At 43.4% G+C, this 22,366-nt stretch overlaps 1 protein-coding gene across 2 annotated transcripts; it reads left to right on the forward strand.

The window, feature by feature from the left end:
• The first annotated feature begins 12,324 nt into the window (after positions 1-12,324).
• lum (lumican) lies at positions 12,325-16,632 on the forward strand. 2 transcript variants are annotated; one of them, XM_080022551.1, is made up of 4 exons: positions 12,325-12,433; positions 12,689-12,767; positions 13,933-14,811; positions 15,032-16,632. In XM_080022551.1, the coding sequence occupies exons 3-4, from the start codon at positions 13,938-13,940 to the stop codon at positions 15,184-15,186; spliced, it is 1,029 nt and encodes a 342-aa protein (XP_079878677.1). In that variant the 5' UTR covers positions 12,325-12,433; positions 12,689-12,767; positions 13,933-13,937; the 3' UTR covers positions 15,187-16,632. The 2 variants fall into 2 exon arrangements, with proteins under 2 accessions (XP_079878677.1, XP_079878678.1); XM_080022552.1 differs by lacking the exon at positions 12,325-12,433 and having other exon boundaries at positions 12,638-12,767; positions 15,032-15,209; positions 15,733-16,632.
• Positions 16,633-22,366: the final 5,734 nt, after the last annotated feature.

Here is a 22,366-nt window from a genome sequence, read left to right on the forward strand (position 1 = left end):
CAGTCAGTTGGAATGGGCATCGCTATTGTCTGGGCTGGTTTGGAGACTGCACACTGGGAGCAATAAGCGCCAAATGTTGAAGTAAGGACTGTAAGGACTGCAATTAAGCTTCTCTTTTTTTTTTTTTATGACTCTATAAATCTGACCACAGGGTCTCCATTGAATAGAAGTTGTATTTACGCTTGCAGGTCTATATTCTTGATATATTAGTGGCCAACTTGCCAAGTTGAGCAGAATTACAGTTGAAATACATCTGACGTTGCGTATGACCTCTCACTACCTGGGATACTATAATAAATAAAAGAATGGTTGAATAAAAAGTCTAAAATGTCTTCAGGAGTGGAGAACACATTTCAACCCGATGGCCACGTTTCATTTCTCCCCAATAAATTCTGCGTTCCATCAAACGCTCTGTCCGGTTTCTCAAAATAAAATTGTGTTGTTTTTTTTCCTGCCATCTGGTACTGATGAAGATAGAGCCAGACGTTACGACACAAAGCTGCTTCCTTGACCCTTTTCCTTAAAGGACTTAGGCGAGGGCCGTGATTTCGGAGGTGTGTTGCAGAATGAATCCCGCCTTATTAGACTGTAAAAAAGGCAAAAGAAAAAAAGAAAAAATAGAAAAAGGCAATATAAATGAAAAGATATCGTCTCTTTCTCTCTGAGGACAGGGGAAAAACGACCTGTTTATTTGGCTGGTCAGACTAAACAAGACGGACAAAGACAACCTGACAGTTTCATTCTCTTTCAATTGATCCGTTGCCAATGTATTCTGATGGCGACGGAGTATGATATACTTCGTTATTTATTCTTTTTAATAATAATAATGCACACAACCAGATTCACAGCCATTTATCCCAAATAAAGGGCCTTTCCCTCACAGTAAGAACCAGGCAGAGGCAGGATAAGCACAGACTCCCCTGTTCTCCATTACACGTAAACCGAAAAGTTTTATGTGAAGTACCTTTCAGACCTATTAGCAGAAAAACTCTGGTGATAAATGACACAGACTGTGCCGGTGGTGGCTAAGCTATAAAAAGAAGCGCTGAACAAACAAAAAGAAGCGATGACTTCTGGTTGGCTCGGAACGCGAGCTGTGCGACCTGATTGGTGGCGCAGGTTTTGGTGGGTGGGCTCAACCGGCAGGGGCAACGCACACAGTCAGTACACTTCTATGTGTTGCCCCCATGTGGTGGATCACGGTAGTGCACCTCCCGCCTTCTCCCCTGAATGTGTTCTCTCTCTCTCTCTCTCTCTCTCTCTCCCCCCTCCCCTCTCTCTCCCTCTCTCTCTCTCTCGAAAACATACATGCACACCGAGGCATACATCATATCCAGACGCAAGCCCCGTGCAACTTGATCCCCTCAACACCCGTCTATTTACTAAGTACTGGCTTGTAGCCAATAATGTGTCTGTGTGAAAAGGGAAAAAAATATTTTCTGGGTCAGAGCATGTTTGTGCATATCTTTGCATCTTAGCGTGGGTTCTTACAGGTGTGTGCTAATGTGTGTAAGCGTGATGCGCATGCGTGTAGCGTCAAAGGCGGTATGGGTGTGTGTGTGTGTGTGTGTGTGTGTGTGTGTGTGTGTGTGTATGCGTACGTGTATGTGTGTGTGTGTGTGTGTACATGTGTGAGTTGGTCTGTCTGTGTGTTAAGTGTCTGTCTTACGTAACCGAGGTAAACTGAGCCTTCTCGCCATGTGGTGAAGCATTGGGCTAGAACCCTGCTGAGCATCCAGTGTGACCACAGACACACGTCGATAATGAGGGAGTGTGTGTGTGTGTGTGTGTGTGTGTGTGTGTGTGTGTGTGTGTGTGTGTGTGTGTGTGTGTGTGTGTGTGTGTTCGTGTGTGTGTGTGTGTGTGTGTGTCACAAGGATGTGTGTTGGTTTTGCATGTGTGTGAGACTGTTGGTGTTGTGTTTTGTGTGTGTTGTAGATATGTGAATATGCCCCTGTGTGTCCATGTGTTTGTGCGTGGGTGTGTGTGTGTGTGTGTGTGTGTGTGTGTGTGTGTGTGTGTGTGTGTGTGAGTGTGTGTGTGTGTGTGTGTGTGGGCAATATACAGTCTGGTTTAAACCCACCTGAATACCCACCAGCATCAAGAGGACATTGGGATCATAAGCTGAATTTAGTGTCCTCATAATATCAAAATGAATCTCATAACTTAGCGTCTTGATTATTTTGTGTCCTCGTAATTTTGTGTCCTCTTGAAAAGCCTTTGATTCTGCTTAAAAATATGGGTGTGTCTTTGGGTTTTCACGCGTGTGTGCATATGCGTGAGATAGGTATTCGTTTTAAGCCTTAGTACAGGGACCAGACAAACACAGCCCCCAAAACGCAGAGCGTCCAGCCTTTAACCAGCTTGGTGTGTGTGTGTGTGTGTGTGTGTGTGCGTCCGTGCATGCGTGCGTGCGTGAGTGCATGTGTGTGTGTGTGTGTGTGTGTGTGTGTGCTTGAGTCATGGGACACGCCGGCTCTGGCCCTGCAGCACATGTGACAGCTCGCATGTCGGCGTGGGGGCCGAGGCGGCGAGGCCTGCCAGAGGATGAGCCTCTCCCCGCTAAGCCCAGTGTTTACCACATGAGGGGAACAGGAGGTGGTGTCTGGGCGCCGTCTAAGACTTTGTTGGAAGCCTCTGTGTGCCGGTGCCAAGACGTCTCAAAATATCTCCATGTTTCCTCACATGTCTGTGCGTCCATCTGGTTTCCTGAGGAGGACCGTTTTCCTGATGACAGCTCACTTTTTTAGTGATTTCCGGTCTCATCGGAATACATTTGAACGATATGGTGCGAAACCTAACTCAAAGTTCTTGAATTGATCTCCCGGTACTGCTGCCAAAAATGGTAACCGTTGCATTTTGAAAAAGGCCGAAACACCATTGGAATGAAAAAAATACGAAATACAGCAAATTTGACCATAATGTGTATCCCCGTATCGTTCCAATTTTCCAAAACCTGAAAATCAAGAGGATTTTCAAAAATCGAATACTGTGAGCAATCATCGGAAAATGGGGTAATATAGTGTGTGCTGGCTGACGAGTGAAAAGAGCGGTATGGTCCTTTGACTTTGCTCCTAATCCAATCGCATGATTTTTGTTTGCCCTGTCACATCAGACCTCCACTTGAAATGATGTTACTTTAACGTTGAGCACATTTCCAGTTGCGTTGCCCCATGTGGAGCTCAGCTCTGATATTCTCCATGTAAACCACATGTCGTGCCCTCACCTTAATCCAATAGAGCGGTGGCGTTGGGATGGGAGGGAACACTACGTAAGACCACGTTGAGCTGATTAAAGCGGCGCCAAATTGTCTGAAACTCCCTGTCAGCGGGGAAACCGGTTAACCAGTGGCTCTGCAAGTGGTTAATATACTACTTTGGAAAATAATGTGATTAAAATGTACATCCATGGTCTGCTGACTGTCAATCCATAGCTTTGGGACATTGGCGGTTCCCTCAGGTCGTCAGTTGCAGCGGCTGTTCTGTTTAACTACAATTTCCAAACAAGCAAATCCCGACAAATCATTTAAACAACTTTGAAGAATTTCCTCCATCAAACTCGGCACGAATAACCATTCGGTTTCTGAACCGATATTTTGGACACGCAATTCCGTGCGCTACTTCCCGTGCTCCTCAAATATTTCCCGTCAGTGTACTACCCAGTACACAGCCTCTAAAGGACTTTCTGTGACATGTTATGGTGATGGTATGGGGCCTAGTAAGGTCAATTATAGATTTAGAAGTATTTAGAAGTCAGTATTTTCCAACCAAAAGTCATCACATGCAGCTTTAAATATCGACGAGGTCGGTTTTTGATATGTTGTCTGACTATCATGGAGTTGACACAAGGGAATCAATATCAAATGTTTGCAAATGTCTATGAATATCATCAATATAACAGAAAAATACATACTGTACTGTCAAACAAAGCATTTTATCCCATGTCCATGGACTGTTGCTGGACTGTTGCAGCTGCAGAGAAAGGGAGCAACGTGTGGCTCCAGGTACCCAAAAGGAAAACCATCCAAATTAATATCTTGATACATGCTGTTCCAGTTCTATGCACCACTATGCATAATGGGGTAACAGCGAAATGTATCATGTTACAAAATACAAAATACCCCTCAAATAAAAGTATTTATTTTAAAATAAAGGAAAATTCATTTGTAACATTGGCATTCTGAATTTGTAAAAAATGCCAGAACGTTCCGATTTTTATGATCAAGGCTCTGTTGAGAGTTTGAACCATACAGGAAGGAGGAACAGGAGGTAGAATGCTACAATTGTAAGCAAAGGAAGCAAAACTGTTGAAAAAAGTAAAATAAAAAATAATACTGAAAACAGTATGTCTTGTACAGTATATAGAAACGTGTTCTCTCTCCAATTCAAAGACATGGCAGTCGAGACCCAACCACTTCAAGTGGCCTTGTTTAGTTGCCTTTCAGAGCAACTAACTTTTCAAACATTTCTGGCATTAACCGCCTCCTGTGCGGATGGAATATTATTCCCGCAAATGAGAGCGGTCTCTCAAGCGGAGTTAAAGAGGGGAGGGTTGTGTTTAATCGAGCAAAAAGGAGCTTGATCAGTGGGTACAGCTCCGGAGAAAACAGGTCCATTCGGATGCGCTCCGAAAAAATGAAGGGTCTCTGACCCAGCTTTGCTGTGGCTTGGGATCTCTGGTCTTTGCCAGACTTCGGTTTCTTCAGCTGAGAAAACAAAGGAGTCTTCTCGAACGTAGCAGGAAGCCGCTTCACTCTCTGCCACCGGGACGAGCTCCTCAGCTGGGTGGAGTGTGAGCTGGTGAATTTGCCGTTTTCTTTCTCCTGACAATCGTGGTGGTCGCCAGCGCATTGTGTGATCGGGTGAGTCACCGTGGCCAAGATGGCTTCGTTCTCATCCATCGTCGACCCCAGAAGACTGCAGAACCTTTTCCCAAAGCCCCCCAAGGAAGAAGTGTGCCTTAGGTTTCGAGGATTGTCGGTCGTGGAGTTTGGATTGCACAGCAAGAAGGGTGGGAATGAGTTCAACATACTGTACACTAGTATCAGGACACCTGACACTGTAGCCGATCTATGGCCAAGACAGTACGTCTCGGGATGTTGCAGTACTCTCCCAGGTAGTCAAGCTCCACCTCTTCGAATGCAGGGAGCCGACGTTTTGCCATCACTTCGGGGAGTTTGTCTCTTAAACGGCGCAGCCGATCCAAACTGTCGTACAGAGAATTCTAACGTGTTGGGCAAGGTGTTTCCAACTGTTCCTTTGTCACTTCCAATAGGAGCTCTGCTGCCTTGGGTGTTTTTGATGCAATCCACAAAGGTGAGCACTTTCCTGTGGATGAGTTGTTCAGGCAGGAGACTGTGGGAGAGCCTTTCATTGCTTGCTTTGCATCGGCGCTACATGCTAAGCGGAGAGTATGAGTGGGACATCTCAGTGGATTTCTGTGGAACGCCATTTAAGTCAATATTAAATAAATAACTAAATATGCAGATAAAATAAATCCTGAAATATATAAATGAGGCAATAAATATCTAAATAAATGTAAATATAAATATATAAATGAGTAAATATAGTTAAATAAATAAATAAATAAATAGTTTGTCATTTTTAAATGTTTTTCAAAAAAATTGTTTTTGTCATTTCAGGGGACTTTGGTTTCATAATTCCACATGTATTAATTTAAGGGGACTTTTATTTCATAATGGTACATTTATTTATTTCATGGCACTTTTATTTTATGATGCCACATTTCCAATTGTTATATGCAAATAAATGGGGCACGGTCATCTCACAGATTCAGACCCGGCGGAGAGACGTGGAAAACCGTGCTGCTGTTGGCGCTCACCTACGCAACAGTGGCGGTTGCTCAGAGTTGGTCCTCAGCTCTGATACTTCCTCGGTTAGAGCCAGGGGCCGGTAAGGAGGGAGGTGATTACGGTTCTGCTTGACAAGTCGCACCCTGGGGTGGCCGGAACACCAAGTCGACTGGGGAACGGAGTTTGTGTCCAAACATAAGGAGTGAAAAGAGTAACACTGGGTCCCGAAAGAAGCCGGCCTATGACTTCCGTAGCTAGGGAACAGACTTTACACCCGGGACCCAGGTGTGGGCCTACTGTCTGGAGAGAAAGTAAGGCCTCTCCCCCCAGCTGTCGAGCCAGTGGGCTGGCCCTTGCATTGTGCTGATACAGCTGTCGGACGTGGTGTACAGGGTGCGGCTGGTGAAGCAGAACCGGGTGGTGGCCCTCCACCGTGACCGGCTCGCTCCCTACAGGCCACTGGCTCCAACTGAGGAGGTATTGGGAGCTGAGGACCAGCTCCGAGCAATCACTCCTACCACTGTTGCGGCGCCGCCCCCTCTCTCCTCTGGCTCTGAATCTGTGAGATAACCATGCCCTATTCATCATCATGTGCCATGAAAAAAATTAACGTGGCATTATGAAATAACAGTCCCCTTAAATAAATAAATGAGGAATTATGAAATTAATTTGCCTGGAAATAATAAAAAATGTCTTTTTAAAAACGTCCTTTTAAAAATGAAAGGCAATTTATTTACTGAACTATATTTATTTATTTAGAACTGATTAAAAAAATAAAAATAGGCATTTTTATTATTATTTATGGATTATGCATTATTTATTTATTGGTGTGGATTTGGAAAATGTCTGCATGCAAGAGCAATTGATTTTCGTTCAGTTGAATCTGCTTTGACCCAGTATGCTGTAACACTCATGAAGCAAGTCTTACTAGTGGACCAGATGTCAGCAGTGGTGCAAAGACATTGCACTGTTTCTCTTTCAAATCACTTTTTTTTGGCATTGAAATCTGCTTCTATTTTCCTTCTAAGTGTCCGTCTGGAAATCACTGTTGCATTGGGGCTTAATCCACGAATCAGTTAAACAAATTCAGTTTGTTCAAATGTGGACAAAGGATGCATTCCCTTCACTACATAAAAAGTAATGGGAGAATCTACTTTACCCTGTGTAACTGTGTGTTCAAAAAGGCGGGTCCGCCTTTGTGGGTTTGTCTTTGTCTTCTTACCACCAAGAAGTAAACTCTGCATTGTGCCTTTCAAAATAATTCAGACTCTCAGGGTGGAATCTCTTCAGGTTAGTTTTGAAATTTGATGTGCCTTCCAGAGTTCCAGATATTACTACTTTCTTTTTGTTCCACAGTTGACACTCTGCCTGGACCTTCCTATTGGTTGTTTGAGGGACCATGCTGAAGAACTTCCCATCTAACATCAGAGATTTAGGCTTGATTCCATCTGTGGTTCCGTCTGTGTTTTTTGCTGGTTCTGCTTGAACATTATCTACTTGATGAGACATGTTGTCCACCTGGTGGGAGCATATCTATGTTCCCAGGGCCCTTAATTCCTAAGGCCCTTTGTTCCCAGGGTCCTAAGTTCCCAAGACCCTATGTTCCAAAGTCCTATGTTCCCATTATTTATGTACTTATTTAGTTATTGGTGTGGATTTGGAAAATGTCTGCATGCAAGAGCAATTGATTTATGTTCAGTTGAATCTGGTTTGACCCAGTTTGCTGTTACACCCATTAAGCAAGTCTTACTAGTGGACTAGATGTCAGCAGTGGTGCAAAGACATTGCACTGTTTCTCTTTCACATCCCTTTTTTTGGCATTGAAATCTGCTTCTTTTCCTTCGCAGTGTCTGTCTGGAAATCACTGTTGCATTGGGGCTTAATTCATGAATCTGTTAAGCAAATTCAGTTTGTTCAAATGTGGACAAAAGATGCATTCCCTCCACTACATAAAAATAAATGAGAGACTCTATTTTACCCAGTGTAACTGTGTGTTCAAAGAGGCGGGTCCGCCTTTGTCGGTTTGTCTTTGTCTTCTTACCACCAAGAAGTAAACTCTGCCTTGTGCCTTTCAAAATAATTCAGACTCTCAGGGTGCAGTTGCTTCAGGTTAGTTTTGAAATTTGATGTGCCTTCCAGAGTTCCAGATATTACTACTTTCTTTTTGGTGCACAGTTGACACTCTTCCTGAACCTTCCCATTGGTTGTTTGAGAGACCATGCTGAAGAACTTCCCATCTAACATCAGAGATTTATACTTGGTTCCATTTGTTGTTCCATCTGTGTTTTTTGCTGGTTCTGCTTGAACATTATTTACTTGATGAGACATGTTGTCCACCTGGTGGGAGCATATCTATGTTCCCAGGGCCCTTAATTCCTAAGGCCCCATGTACCAAGGGTCCTAAGTTCCCAAGGTCCTATGTTCCCAAGTCCTATGTTCAACTCCATGGTATGTTCCCTGAACATGCCCACACAAACAAACACCCATTCTGATTTTCTGATTAAAGTTAATATCTTGTGGTGTGCCGATGGTGTGATTTGAGCAGCCACACCTGACCTGGGTCTAGGTAATTGGGCCCAGGATCAGACTGGCTGCATACCTGTTGCCCGTTGGTTGGTCTAACGAGCAACAGGTAAAATCCCCATCCCCACACACACTCAGGAGAGGAGACCCTGTCATGACACACCTCCATCTGCTCCTGGGCTAATTCTAACTAGCCTTCTCGCTACAATAAACTGGTGTGTCTACAACCTTGTGTTCTGTGTCTCTGTGTCGGAGGTCCCTGTATATGCTACTTGGGTGGCGCCTGGTAGGCGAAACTGCCACATATCTGTAACTATATTTGTGCATAATTTCGTTCCAATTACTCTAGATTCCCATGCTAACAGTGAATCTTCAAGCTTCAATCTTGCTGAAGCCTATCTCCAGCTTAAATGTAGGTGTAGGTCTCTGTTTGACGCATTGACTGTACTAAATGATAGTTCCGGCTTCTTGTGGCTAAAATGAACTTGTTGAAAACAGACTGAAGGACTGGCTGTGGACTTGGTGGACTTGGTGAACAGAAAGCCTTCAGATATGAATGTGGATTACATAAAAACAGAATATCTTTATGATCTACTGATTCAGGACCAGAGTGAAAGCTGGGGAATGTCTTTGACAGGTTCCCATTATGTGCTATTTTGAGCATACTGTAGCCTATAAAACACAGTTAACAGTCAAAAAATGAACAAAATGTTAAGTACGAACATGTCCAAGCCCTCACTTATGCTTAACTCAAACTCCAGCTTTAAATCACCCACTCTACGTAATTTCAATGACGCACCGGCTAACAGCTCTCCAGTCTGACGTGAATTGTCTGAAGCCCTGATTGTACTGTGTAGTCAGGCCTCCAATTCCCTTCACTTCCGTCTCCTTGTTGGAGACAGGAGTGATGTCTGTCTAATAAACTAGCATATGCTACCTGGAGGCAAAAACAAACTGGATAAGTTCGATTTAATTTATAGTAGGCTAGTTTTCACCTAAGGAACCATTGAGCAATGACCTTTTGGGGTTTCATGACTCCAGCCATTTTATAAGTTTCCTTAAGTGTAGGCCTATTATATTGAGAGACATATGGCAGTGCTGGGAAACAAAAAAACTATTTTATATATATTTATATATATTTATATTTATATATATATATATATATATTTCAATAGCCCATGACATATTAAGCAAATACAGAGAGGGATAACACCTTTTTCAGGTTCCCATTGTACGCTATATAGAGCTGGGGAACATAGGACCCTGGGAGCATAGGACCTTGGGAACATAGGACCCTGGGATTATAGGACCATGGGAACATGGGGCCCTGGGAACATAGGACCCATGGAACATAGGACCCTGGGAACATTGGACCTTGGGAACATAGTACCCTGTGAACATAGGACCCTGGAAAATAGGATCTTGGGAACATAGAACCCTAAGAACATAGGAAATTGGGAACATAGGACCCTGGGAACTTAGGACCCTGGGAACATAGAACCCTGGGAACATAGGACCCTGGGAACATAGGAATGACCCCCTACCAGGCCACCTGTAGATGAAAAAAATAAACTTGGCATACTTGAAAATTGTATATTTAATGTAATGTAATTTAACATATTTTTCTTACAAATAGACAGCATTAACTGTCATAAATGGGAAATATATTATTTGCGAGTAATGGTGATAGCATCATTGACTGTGCTATGTATAAACTGAACCAGAAGACACGGTTAATATCTTGCTAGCGTCACCAGCTTGATATATTATAATGTTAACCACCATGTATTATGCAATGTGTAGTCAGACATAAATGATAGATCTAGCTAACACTTGCTGGCTACCCATGGCCAACCAGTCTTATAGCTAGCTTACTGGCTCACTCACTTCCTTAGCCACTGGGCCACATGTATGGATTGTTTTAATCTTTAGCCCTTACCTATGGCATTCAACTTGTGTATATTCTAAAAAGTAAGATATATTTTAGATAGTTATTGCAGTTCGGATCAAATGTCTACCTTGATGGATTGTCCACTGCACAGGTTGTGGCAGAAAGCGTGTGCTGGCTTGCTTTTTCAATGTTTTATGAATCATGGAGAAAGTATTTTGAGAATACAAAATTACTCCACTGCAAAGTATCTTGTTACAAATCACATTCGATTTTTTTCCAGCTCTGTCAAATAACGATTACAAAATAGTCAAAAGTAATTTCAAATAGGAGACACAGAAATACCACCCATCTGTGGTTGTGGTAATATTTCAGCGTTTAAGGGAGGGCAAACGTTTTTGGATGTCCCATGTCAGCTGTTTGGTCTGATGGAGCGGATGTGAGGGCATGAGGTGGACGTCAACACGCTGCATGGTGGTGAGACAGAGCGACTAAACAACACGTCCAAACGTCCAAACACTGGAAGTGGAAACGGTTCCAATAACAGCAGAAGAAAAAAAATAATAAAAAACATACACTCGGAAAAGGCAGAGCAATGGAAAGGTTTTTTTTTCATTTTTTTTATTTGGTAATTATTTTGAATCATTTCTCTTTAGTTCATGGTATGACTCAGAACTACATTTACTGAGTTTGCAACGCATGCTGGTTATGGGGCTCAAGAGCCGTTCAGGTACGAATTAATACATGTTAAAAGCATTAAAAGATCAACTGGGGTGGCCCTTATCGGCCCTTGGGCCAATCAACCCTGTCTTTGTCATCTATCATCAACTATCTACCCTGAATCTCCCCCAGGGATTAATAAAGTCTTATCCTATCCTATCTTATCTTATTGCTAGATCCTTGGAACTGTCACGGTATGATTCTTTCATCCTTTAATGAAACAGACAGAAAGTTCAGATACATTTGGAAAGTGGCACAGGGCCCTTTGTCTGTTAACAATGTCTTGAATATGAATTAACTGACTGTTGAGGGCCAGTAAATACTTGACCCCAGTCAATCCCACCATCCCCTAACAGACTTTCGGACAACGGCTCTGCACTGAGGTCGTCCATCAGTGGATCGCTGTAGCAGATGTCACTAGGGAGAAGTGGCTGGTAATACAGAGTTGTTCTAGTTAAAGGTATGGCTGATGGGGACCAATAAATAAGCATTTATCCTGCGACTAAATTAATTGTTCGGTCTTTGCGATGTTTTTTTCTATCTCCAAGATGGATGCTATTTGATACAACCACAGGGAGAACTGCGGAATGTAAACTAAAAAAGAAAAAGATTTGAAGACTTTTTAGCACATTTATCATGGCTTCCAAGAGAGTAGTTTGCCCGTAATGTAATACACCACCTTGGTCTGCGACCAATTAAGTCCAGACCACCACTCCTGCCGCTTTTGACGGCGTGATGCACGTCCAGCAAATGGGGGAAACATTTGGCTGACTCCCCCAGAAATGTGTACAAAGGTGGTTTGAAGGAATGTGGAGGGTGAAACATGGGGTTGTCAGTCAGAGGAACGGCGCGGGGAGGGGGGTTAGGGTTTATAGTGAAGACATGTGGGACGTATTGGACGTGCATCTGCTTTTGCCTTTACCTTCTCTCCACAGCGGCTTTGTCCTGGAAAGACACATTAGGGAGAAAGGCAGAGAGACAAGAGGGGGAGAAGAGGTGGGTCCTTGCCGAGTGTTATGCAAGTCTTCCCTGGCCCTCTCCCAAAGCGTTTTGGTCAAATTTTCCGAGGCCTCATTTTCAGCTCAAGTAGTTCTGCAGAATGTACTCTGAATAATAACTGTGGCGTCTGGGCCAAAGGGCAGCCAGGCATTGTTATATATTTTTCCACACGCAATTCCAACTGACCCGTCTCGGTAGCACCATTGGGTCTTTTTACGAGAAATAAAATAACATTTTGGGTTGTTTGGAAGGCTCGAAGACCAGCTTGAAGACTAAATGCACAATAGGTGGTTTGTTTGCAAGAGGTATGGGACTGCATGATGGGAGGGGATTGTTTGTGGGAAATTAGTTGGGGCGGCGGGTGGTTGAGTTGGTGTCGATGAGTTATATAGGGCGCTCTTCGGTGGTGTAAAGGGGAATTCTCTTCACTCGTCTCCAAAGGAGAGAGCAGATCCCCGGTATCTCAGGCTGCCCCGCTGCACCTGCCTCCGGTTAGCAACAGAACGTACAGCTTGGAAATCAACCAAGAGGACAACCTCACCGATGACACCTTCGACTTCTGTGAGGTGCTGATTGCGGTTCAAGCGGCTGGAGAAAACCTTCCCACTCATTTTTTCTTTGTCTCTCGTTCTCTCCATCTACCCCCTCTCTCTCGCTCTCTCTCGCTCTCTCTCGCTCTCTCTCTCTCTCTCTCTCTCTCTCTCCTCCCCCTCTGTCCTTCGCTCCCACTCTGTTTTTTCCTCCAGAGACTCCTAGTCTTTGAGCACTACGGCATTCTACCTACTGGCCCTCCACCTCCACACGCACGAGGAGCAAGAACAACAGGTAAGCTCGCAAGATTTTCGATTTCCCGTCTGATTATGGCTGTTTGGACTGGTAGGTTATCAGCCGCATCCGCTAGGGCTCCAGGTCAGCGGCCGATGGTTTTTCCATGGAAAAGGAAGGGACAACAGTGTGTGAGTGAGACAATATGTGAATGATATTGGAGCAGTATAAAGTCTGGCGATTTGCAAATAACTTTAGGAAAAACACCACTTGGACGCATTCATCTACCTCTTGTATAAATAATAGTGTATTGATGGATGGCTGCCTGCCATAGCTTTTTAGGATGTTTTGCATGGCTCACCAGTGAAATTACGCCATGGCTACATAAACCAAAGGCGGTTAAATATCATGCTAGCCTGCATTTATGAAGACTCCCATGTTGTTTTTTCTTCTTCATGCAGTGTCTTTATAGCTGTAATTGAAGCCACTATTACTAAAGAATGTCACCCTCATCTATGCAAAATAGGTCGCGAACCTAACCACAGGCTATGATTGATGTATTTAGTCTTTTCTTTAACATGATGGCAATGATTTATACATGTATGTATATTAATATATACTTGAATAAGCATACATGTAGCCTATAGCAATGCAAGATTGCAATAATTAATTAATTTCCACATTTTTGTGAAGTTCTTCATGTCAAGCTGTGAGCGATGTGGTGTGCATTATGCTTCACCTTGTGTTTTGAATTATATGTACAGATTCTGTCTATTTTCACTCAATCAATCAATAATTTCATCATAATAATAATGACACCGCATATGTCATGAACTGTCTTATGTGATCTGTGGTTCCCTAGCCTACGTTGCAGTTTTTTAATGTTAGGATGGGGGAGTGGCTGTTTGGAGGTGTGGTGTGTGCTGTGGGTGTTTCTATATGTCTGTGTGTGACAGAGATGGACTATAATTACAAATCAATGAATTCCAGATGTTGTTCTGAAATACATTTATCAAAATGCCCTACATCAAGTATATTACTCTACAGTATAGATTGTTACACACAACTTTCATGTTTCTTGCATGTTTCTTCGATTGATTACTTTAGTTTTGAAACTATTGAATTTCATGTTTCAGCCTCCGATTCAAGTGCGTACCTTGCTAACCTAAAATATTTGTGTTTTTGTCTCCTCCCTTTGCTCCCCCTTTATGGTTAAATACCACAGAAGCCATGTTTCCTCTTCGTGTGCCCTTGTTGGCGGCATTGGTCAGTCTGGCCTTAGGACAGGTTGACGACTACGACTACCACCCTTCTTCCCAACATGGGCCATCTGGGCCTAATTGTAACCAAGAGTGCGACTGTCCAATCACGTTCCCTAGTGCCATGTATTGTGACAGCCGCAAACTGAAGTTTGTTCCTGCCGTTCCCACTGGGATCAAGTACCTGTACCTGCACAACAACCAGATTGATGAGATCAAGGCTGGGGTGTTTGATAATGTCACCGCTGATCTCCGCTGGCTAGTTCTGGACAATAACCAGATCACCAACAGCAAGATCGCCGCAGGCACCATCGACAAACTGACCGCCCTGGAGAAGCTGTTTTTCAGCAACAACCAACTCACAGAGCCTGTGATACCTCCCTCAAAAGCCCTGGAGGAGCTGAAGATAATGCACAACAAGATGACCAAGTTCCCTTCCGGACTCTTGAGCGACAAGGAGAACTTGACTTCTATCAACCTCCAGGACAACCAGCTGACTTCCGAAGCCATTTCCGGGGCATTTAAGGGACCCAAGAAGCTGCTGTCCTTGGATCTGAGTCACAACAAGTTGAAGAAGCTTCCCGTTGGGGTCCCCAGTTCCTTGGAAATCCTCTATGCCGATTTCAATGACATTGATGGTATTGGAGCAGGCTACCTGAACAAGCTGCCAGGGCTGAAGTACCTAAGGATGTCCCACAATAAGGTGGTGGACTCAGGAATCCCCTCTGGAGCCTTTAACGCAACATCGCTGGTGGAGCTGGACCTGTCCTTCAACAAATTGCAGTCAGTCCCTGAGATCAACGAGCAGCTGGAGCAGCTATACCTACAGGCCAATGAGATCAACAGTAAGTGGGCTTGATGCCAATCTTCCACTGTATTTTTTGATGCCCGCTTAAAACTGCCATACCATATATCTTCCCATGTCTTGCTCAATGAATAGACATTTTGCAACAAGCCGTTTTCAGGGCGCATATCTAATGTGAGGAATGGATGAGTTAAAGAACAAAGCCCATTCCAGCTTTTACTTTCTGTCACTTACTTCCCTTCCTTTTTAAATCCTTGCAGAGATCGAAACTGGAAGCTTCTGCAAGTACATTGGGATCATGAGCTTTTCCAAACTGAAGCACCTGCGTCTGGATGGTAATAACGTTACCCAAGGCGACATGCCTGCTGAAATCTCCAGCTGCCTGCGCGTTGTCACGGACATCATGTTTGAGTAAAGGAGCTCCCTTAGACATCCCTCGTATCCTTCTACGTCCCTCTATTGCTCTCTTGATTAAACTAAACCCATAGCCCTTTGGATTTTCTTGTAGCAATATCCTGATTTCCATATAGCATGCATGTCTTTGCACCTTTTGACATGCTTAGTAGTATATGCAATTTTGGGGCATCTCATTGTGATCACTTTCCTGGCCAATGCCTTTATGTATAAAAGTGTCTGTTGAAGGACAGTATTGTACAGGGCAAATTATTCTACAAGCTAGTGCAAAGCTTACCATAATAAGAAAGCGAGTATATTGAAAAATAGTTAAATCATTGAATTTTTACTAGATTTTTTTTGGTCAAATCGATTTTTTTACTTAAATACACACTATACATTCCAAAAATACATACTGTATTTTGCTTTACTGTATGTACAGACAAAATGGAGTATACATTGACTGAAGCAAGCATCTCCATGTCTTTATCATTGTGTCATAAATTGTGTTGTCTGTCTTTGTATGTTCCAATTTTTATCGTTATGCTTTTTAATGTGAGTACCTTAGATATTATGTTGCTGTGCGAAAAACCTGCAGGCAAGGAGAAAGCTAGTTTGTATACTTGTGTTAAGGCGTATAATGCCAAATGGTGGAGATAATAAAAAGTAAAACAGCAGAATTCAGCTTTTTTTTTTCTCCATTATCCAATTCATGGCGGGATTTTATGAAAGTTACTTTTTTCAACATTTCCAACAAATCCAATTGTTTTAAAGGACATGCCAGTGTTTCTGAGTCTTGGCGCACCTCTGAAATAAGCCCGGGCTTTGGAATTTATTTCTCTTCCAATTTTTTCTGGGCTTGCATTGTTTGCTCGTAGTTCACCCTTTTCATTGAAAGGATCATTTTAGGGTCAATAAAAGCAAATGCTTAAATTGGGAGGGGGGGGACTATTGATAGTGTATAGCAGTACATTATAAGGCAAGAATAAAAAACACTGGTATTATCCTTATGTAAATAGAATGGCTTCTTACATTGCATATCTCTGCTGAGCTTGCTGACATTTTCTTTTCTTCAGAAAACACATTTGAGTCTGTTTGATTTCACGCAGCCAGTTCATCGCTGACGACTGTTATACATACTGCTCATTTGTACACGTTTGCATTATGTGCATGCATTTACTGGTAAAAACTCTTATTAACTCTCTATCTGAAAATAAACTATGGCTTTTTTGCAGTTATGGCGCGTTCATTGTTACCTTGTTTACCATGTTTGATACATGCTTGTCTACGAAAAAACCTATATTCAACCGTGCCATGTTGACAATCAAATGCTGTATCAATGTTATCAGCATATTACATTTCTGTTTGATTCCCTTTCCGGTTCATCGTGATTTGTTGTGGCCTATGACTCAGTAACTGCTGGTGAATTTACTGAGGGTACAGTTAAATAAACAACGTTTCCAACTTACATTGTACGAGTTCGCTTTTTAAGACGACTGCAACTCTGCTTGTGGGAATTGAGAGTGCATGTTTACAAGTCTGTAAAACACAGGTTAACACAGGCCTGGCTCCAGCTAACTATGGCGGGGGGAGGGGGGTTGCTTTCGAGGGGGCTAAATCGTCCACGAGAATGGAAAGTAGATGGAGTCATCACGTCAACAAGCACCATACAGTATACTCTACAATATTATTAAGAGATATGGTCGGATAACGTTTAATAATTTCTTTCCAAATGCCATTAACAACCTGTCAACTTGAGTACAATGAAATGGAATCAATCCCTAATTTTGAGACATTTTGTTCATCAACAGACAAGAAACCTTTTGTCACTTGGTGGCAGGCAAACATTTTCAACGTTTTCTTTTAACATCAGACACGATAGGAGAAAACGACGCAGCGTTTCGCGAATAACCCGATAGAAGATTCTAAAGTGCTGAAGCTAAATGCTAAGCGTTTAATGTTAAAGCCAGCTAAAGCGGGGGCCAAACGGCGATAAGTAGTGAAGCCGTGTCAATTGTACAGGTCGACCGATCGGTTAATAGAACGAAAATGAAACAAATGCGATACTTACATGCATAACTAAAGAGCAAAGGACACACAGGTTGAGCTGAATTAGCAGCTACTGCGCAGTCGATCTAGCATTATGTTCCCGTTCAAACTAAACAACATGTGGCCGCGTTGGAAGAGCTGGGCTCCAGAGACCGACGTCGTTCTGTGATCGCAGTTTAGAGACAAAGACCGCTGTTACCGTCGGGAGGTGTGTCAGCTCCACGGGCGGTGACCACGCCCGAGCTTGGGGTTGCAGACTCAAATCCGTTGCTTCGCGGATGCACTGATTTACTCCGAAACAAAACAAAATTGTGATAATGACCTGCCCGCCATGCTTTCTGGTGGCCGCTGGCTTGGTTCAAAAGTAAACTGTTGAGCTTTTGCCCAGGCTTGCACTTGGTGGTCGGGGAAAATATCTGCCGGTCCCCGAGGAAGAGCGGGGTTGTAGGGTTTGGACAAATATCTCGGCTTTCAGAATGTTTTCGGATTTTGCAAATCCCCCACCTCCGTCTCGTGTATCGACCGCAAACCTTCCGAGATGGCCGCATACACACTTCAATTGTTCTTGTTGAACATTTTGGCAAAGCACTGTTGTTCTCAGTGGTCTAAGGCAGTGTTTCTCAGCGGGTGGGGCGCGGCCCCCTGGCGCGCCGTGAAGGTTATGCCGGTGGGCCGCGAGAGGTCACTTCCAATAAATAAATGAAATGTTTTTAATTTTCTATTTGGTCGTTAAGTTTGAAATTACCATAAAATATTTATGATTAAATATTTACATTTTGTAAAAAAGTAACCAGAACTAATAAGACAAAGCCAAGGCATTTAAAATACATATTCTTCATTAATCTGACCTATTTTTTTTTATTTGTAAACCCTAAATTTAAATTTTTTGCTTTACAAATTGTTATGTGTATGTGGATGGATTATCAATTTGCACCGCAGTGCCATCGACCCACCTTCACATAACGCAGACGCGGGAGACATCAAGCAGTCGAGATCTCTGGTCCTGTCCGGGAGCCATGCAAGCAGCTGCAGCCAAGGAGAGCAGACGCGGAGTGCGGGGGAGGAGTCCAGAAGGAGAGACGGAAGTGCTGTCTGACATTTTATGGATTAATAATAATAAATCAATAACTAATAATAATATATTTCCTTATTATTATTATTATTAGTAGTAGTAGTAGTGTTAGTAGTAGTAGTAGTTTTATATTATTTATTGTTATAAAAAATGTATAAGTTATTATAATAATTACTAGTCAAACAACGTGGACCCCTTGTTTATTGCAGAGAAAATAATCCTGTCCCACGCATGGTACCACGTCCTTTCCGGTGTCGCTCCTCCCGTGTGTTTTTGTGACAAAGCATAGTTTGGAGACCGACGGACTCATCTAGGATGCCTCCCGGCGAAACATCTCGTATTGTGCGACCCCCTGTCGCCGTTCAGTCGTGTCTTCAAGATTCCCAATGAAAGTTGTGTAATGTGAACAGCACAGCTCTCTGATGACTTTGAAAGTGTTGTAATCAAACCCAAACCTTTGTGATCAAAGGTTTGGGTGGGCCGCAGAAGATTTTGAGATTTCAAATTGGGGAGCGGCATTCTTAACTTTGGGAATGGCTGGTTTAACCACAGCAAATTCACCAGCAACATAGGATGTATCATCACTAGTACAAGGGAATTGACTGCAGGAAGGGGCCTCCTACTATAACATGATATTCACCCCTGCTAGGGATTTGGGCTTAAAATTAAAATTTTGACATTCCTTACTCACCCCCAAGTCAGTCAAAAACATATACAGTGTTTGTGTCCTCACACATGGAGTTCGCCTGCAGCTCCGGGGCAACAGGTCTGAATCATGTCAGTTTTATTTTGGTCCCAAAAGTTAAAAAAGTTGATGAAATGTCTCTGAGGGAAATGCGGTGTTTAATCCCTTTGAATGGAACGTGTTGTTGTGAACGTCCACAGGGAGTGATTTCCTTCCACGGAGACACCAGACTGCAGGTAGGAGGACAGCCACTTTCTAATTTTGAGGACAAAGTAATAACAGGCAACACGTGTATGGGCTCTCATCAGCGATCTCTCCGCCATCGTCCTCCAGCCGCCAGACAACACGGTTCCTACATTCTTCTTCTTCTTTTGTCGTTGTATAGCGGATTGCAAGCATTGAGGCTGAAGGTGCATAGCGCCACCTGCTGTACCGGAATATGCAGAGATATTTACACTACATTATGAAATGGAGAAATACTATATACCCAAACAAACAACCTAGATCGATACATTAACACTAAATATATAGAATTAGCTAGACCCTATCATATAACCTTGCATCCTTCAAAAAATTCGACGACAGCTTTCTCGGCGCCCATTACCCCTTCTCCAGTTGTCCCCAGTGTTCCCTCCAGGTTCCAATCTCTACCTGTCTCCCCGATCCTTAGGAGGAGCCGCTCCCTCTCTTCCTTGTACTTATTGCATTTTCCATGAGTATATGTTCAACATTCTCTGTGGTTCTGCAATGAGAGCATTCTTCTCACATGCTTCTCCCCACCAGGAGCAGTGCCTTGTTGAGTCCTGTGTGATCCAACCTTAAACTAGTTTAACTGGCTTCCTCCCTCCAATTTCCCTTCCGAAACACCCTGTGCATTTATGGATTTCAAACTTTGGGCTCCTACATTACCCACAATGCAATTTCTTAAAGCAACATGCCCTGTCACTGCTTGACCTGTGCTGTATCTGTTTTAAAAAAAGACAAAAATACAACAGTAATGAATGAAGATGAGGGATTTTAAAATGCTATTTTAATTTTAGATTTTTTCAATGAACATTTGCATACTATAAAGAACACTGGTGAGAGCACCAGTGCTTTTTATGATAACTGGTGATGATGATTTGTGTTACTGTTATTTGAGTTCATTATATCCAAGTTTTTACACTAAAATTAGCGGGTTTAACCCGGGTAAACCCGCTAATAAAACAACAGCAGTGCCCGATGCACAGTGCACGCACCGGTCCTTCAGCGGCGGGGAGCGGAGACGCTCCTCCGGTTCTGAGACCGGCTTGGGGCGGTGCTGGAGTGGTTCGTAGCCCGGCAGGGAGCATGGGGCTTCTCTACTGTGGTCCCCACGGAGCGGGTCCACACTCAAAACATTTCATGGTCCCTCATGCGGGGAAAAGAGTAATTAACTTCTGATTTTGATTTTGGATTCTAAATGGGATATAAAATGATGGAATAATACACGGATATTCCTGTCTATTTACATGGCAACATCCAGAACTTCAACTCACTGGTAAAGGTGAGGGCTTCAGAGCTCGGCAACTGAGTCACAAAGATTGTCTTTCCCCGGTGCGTGACTTCAACCCGAAGTTTAATCTTTAATTGTGGAACACAGGACTGAATCATTGACATTTTGTTAAACTGTGCCATTAAAATGTCTTAGAAAGTCTTTTTGGAACGAAACCAGGAGTGCATTAGTCTAAAATAATATCAACATATAATATCGGTTATGGGAATTTTTTGCCCTCTAAACTCGGTCCCGGTATCGGTGAAAATAAATAAATAAAATAAAATAAAATGCACATCAGTCGGGCCTTAATGATTTCCGATCACATGTCAATGCTTAATGCTCTGTAAATGTGGCAGTTGCAGAGCGCTGAACGGCCTGTTGCAAAGCGGCTTTGCCTGGTTGATATGTACCATATGTGCCGGGACCCGGGTTTCCACTGACGAGTCACACGTCTCCCATTAGAACAGACAGTATTTTCAGGCTAGGGTGAGTAGCTGATTATCTAAACAGCATTAATAGCTCTCATTTTAAGTGCTGCCAGATGTTCCACGCCATTCTTCTAATTAGAACAGGCTGTTAAGGCCAATTATATTTCAAATTTGACCCACTAGTGGAAATGCAACACAGTGGGAGTCTTTCAACGTTCGCTGAAAAAATAGTTTCAGGAATCCACAACTACGATACCATTACACTCAAATGTGCCCTTAAAATATCTGCTTCAGTTACATTGCTCGCTGTGAAATGGTGCAAAACTACCAATCGCCCCAATGCCTATCACTGTTACACCATGTTATATGTGTTTTTTTACATCTGTGTTTGCATTTGACATGTTTTTACAGTACATGCTCACTTGTGCCAATCCTAGCTTTAGGACAATTTCCTCCTCTTCCGTCTGGCTATCCCCTTATATGAGCAGCTCCTGCTGCCCTGTCAGACAATAAAGTCCTTTATAAAACCTTTGGGCTCACATCCTGAAAGTATAATCAGCTGCTATGGCCTTGCGATCCAACGCCAAGGACCAGGACACAGTACGGTCCCTCTCCAGCTGTTCTCACCCTCCCTCCATCCCTTTTGGACCCATATCTGTTTCTTAACCACACTCTGGAATCACCGAACCATACCAGTTCTCAGTCTCGGTTTCTTTCGTCTTTCTCTCCAACTTCTCGCTTCCCCAACGTTGCACCTACAGTATCTTTCGATCGACTGTCTTTTTTGTGGCGCTCCCGTCTCAGATGTGGGATCCAGATGGGCCATCTTGGCCTTTCACACACACTTAAACTCAAAGTGGGGAATGCTAGGGGAAAGGGGATGACAGGGGAATGATAAAAGAGGGGGAAGAAACTGCTATTTGAAAAAAATCCAATCAAATCTGAAGCAACTAAATTAGAAGCAGGGCCTTGTCTTTAAGCTGCTCAGTGCCTTGGCCGCGACTGCTGGATCAACACAGTGGCAAAAGTGAATGGGTTGTCTATTTCCAAAAAGGTGGCTGTATTGCAAATGCCGGAGTGAACCCCCACCCATCAGCTCCAACCTATAGCTTCACCTGACAGTCAGCAAATACAGGTTGAGGCCCAGGTGCTCAAATGAGCCATTAAAAGGTCAGGGGCACCACCCCCATGAAGTCAGCCCACCCTTCGTTTACCAGCCGAGGACTTGAGTGCTGCTGTCCATCTGCGAGGGAAGGCTGCACTTTTTATCCCCCCACAACCACCACCACCACCACCACCATCTGCAGTTTTACACCACTGCCACGCCAATGACTTCACTTTTACACACAAAAAAGGGAGACCAAAGCATGTGGTGGGGGTGCCGGGCAGCCAAAAAAGTAGCCTGTGCAACCTCCACAAGGACATCCCAACTCAAACCCCGGTCGACTTTCC

The sequence above is a fragment of the Zeus faber genome (genome assembly GCF_960531495.2).
Source record: "Zeus faber genome assembly, chromosome: 21".
NCBI lineage: Eukaryota > Metazoa > Chordata > Actinopteri > Zeiformes > Zeidae > Zeus > Zeus faber.

Coding starts and splice junctions, on each gene's coding strand:
- lum (XM_080022551.1), top strand. CDS start 13,938: ATGTTTCCTCTTCGTGTGCCCTTGTTGGCGGCATTGGTCAGTCTGGCC. Junction 14,812..15,031: donor ACAGGCCAATGAGATCAACA/GTAAGTGGGCTT, acceptor AAATCCTTGCAG/AGATCGAAACTGGAAGCTTC.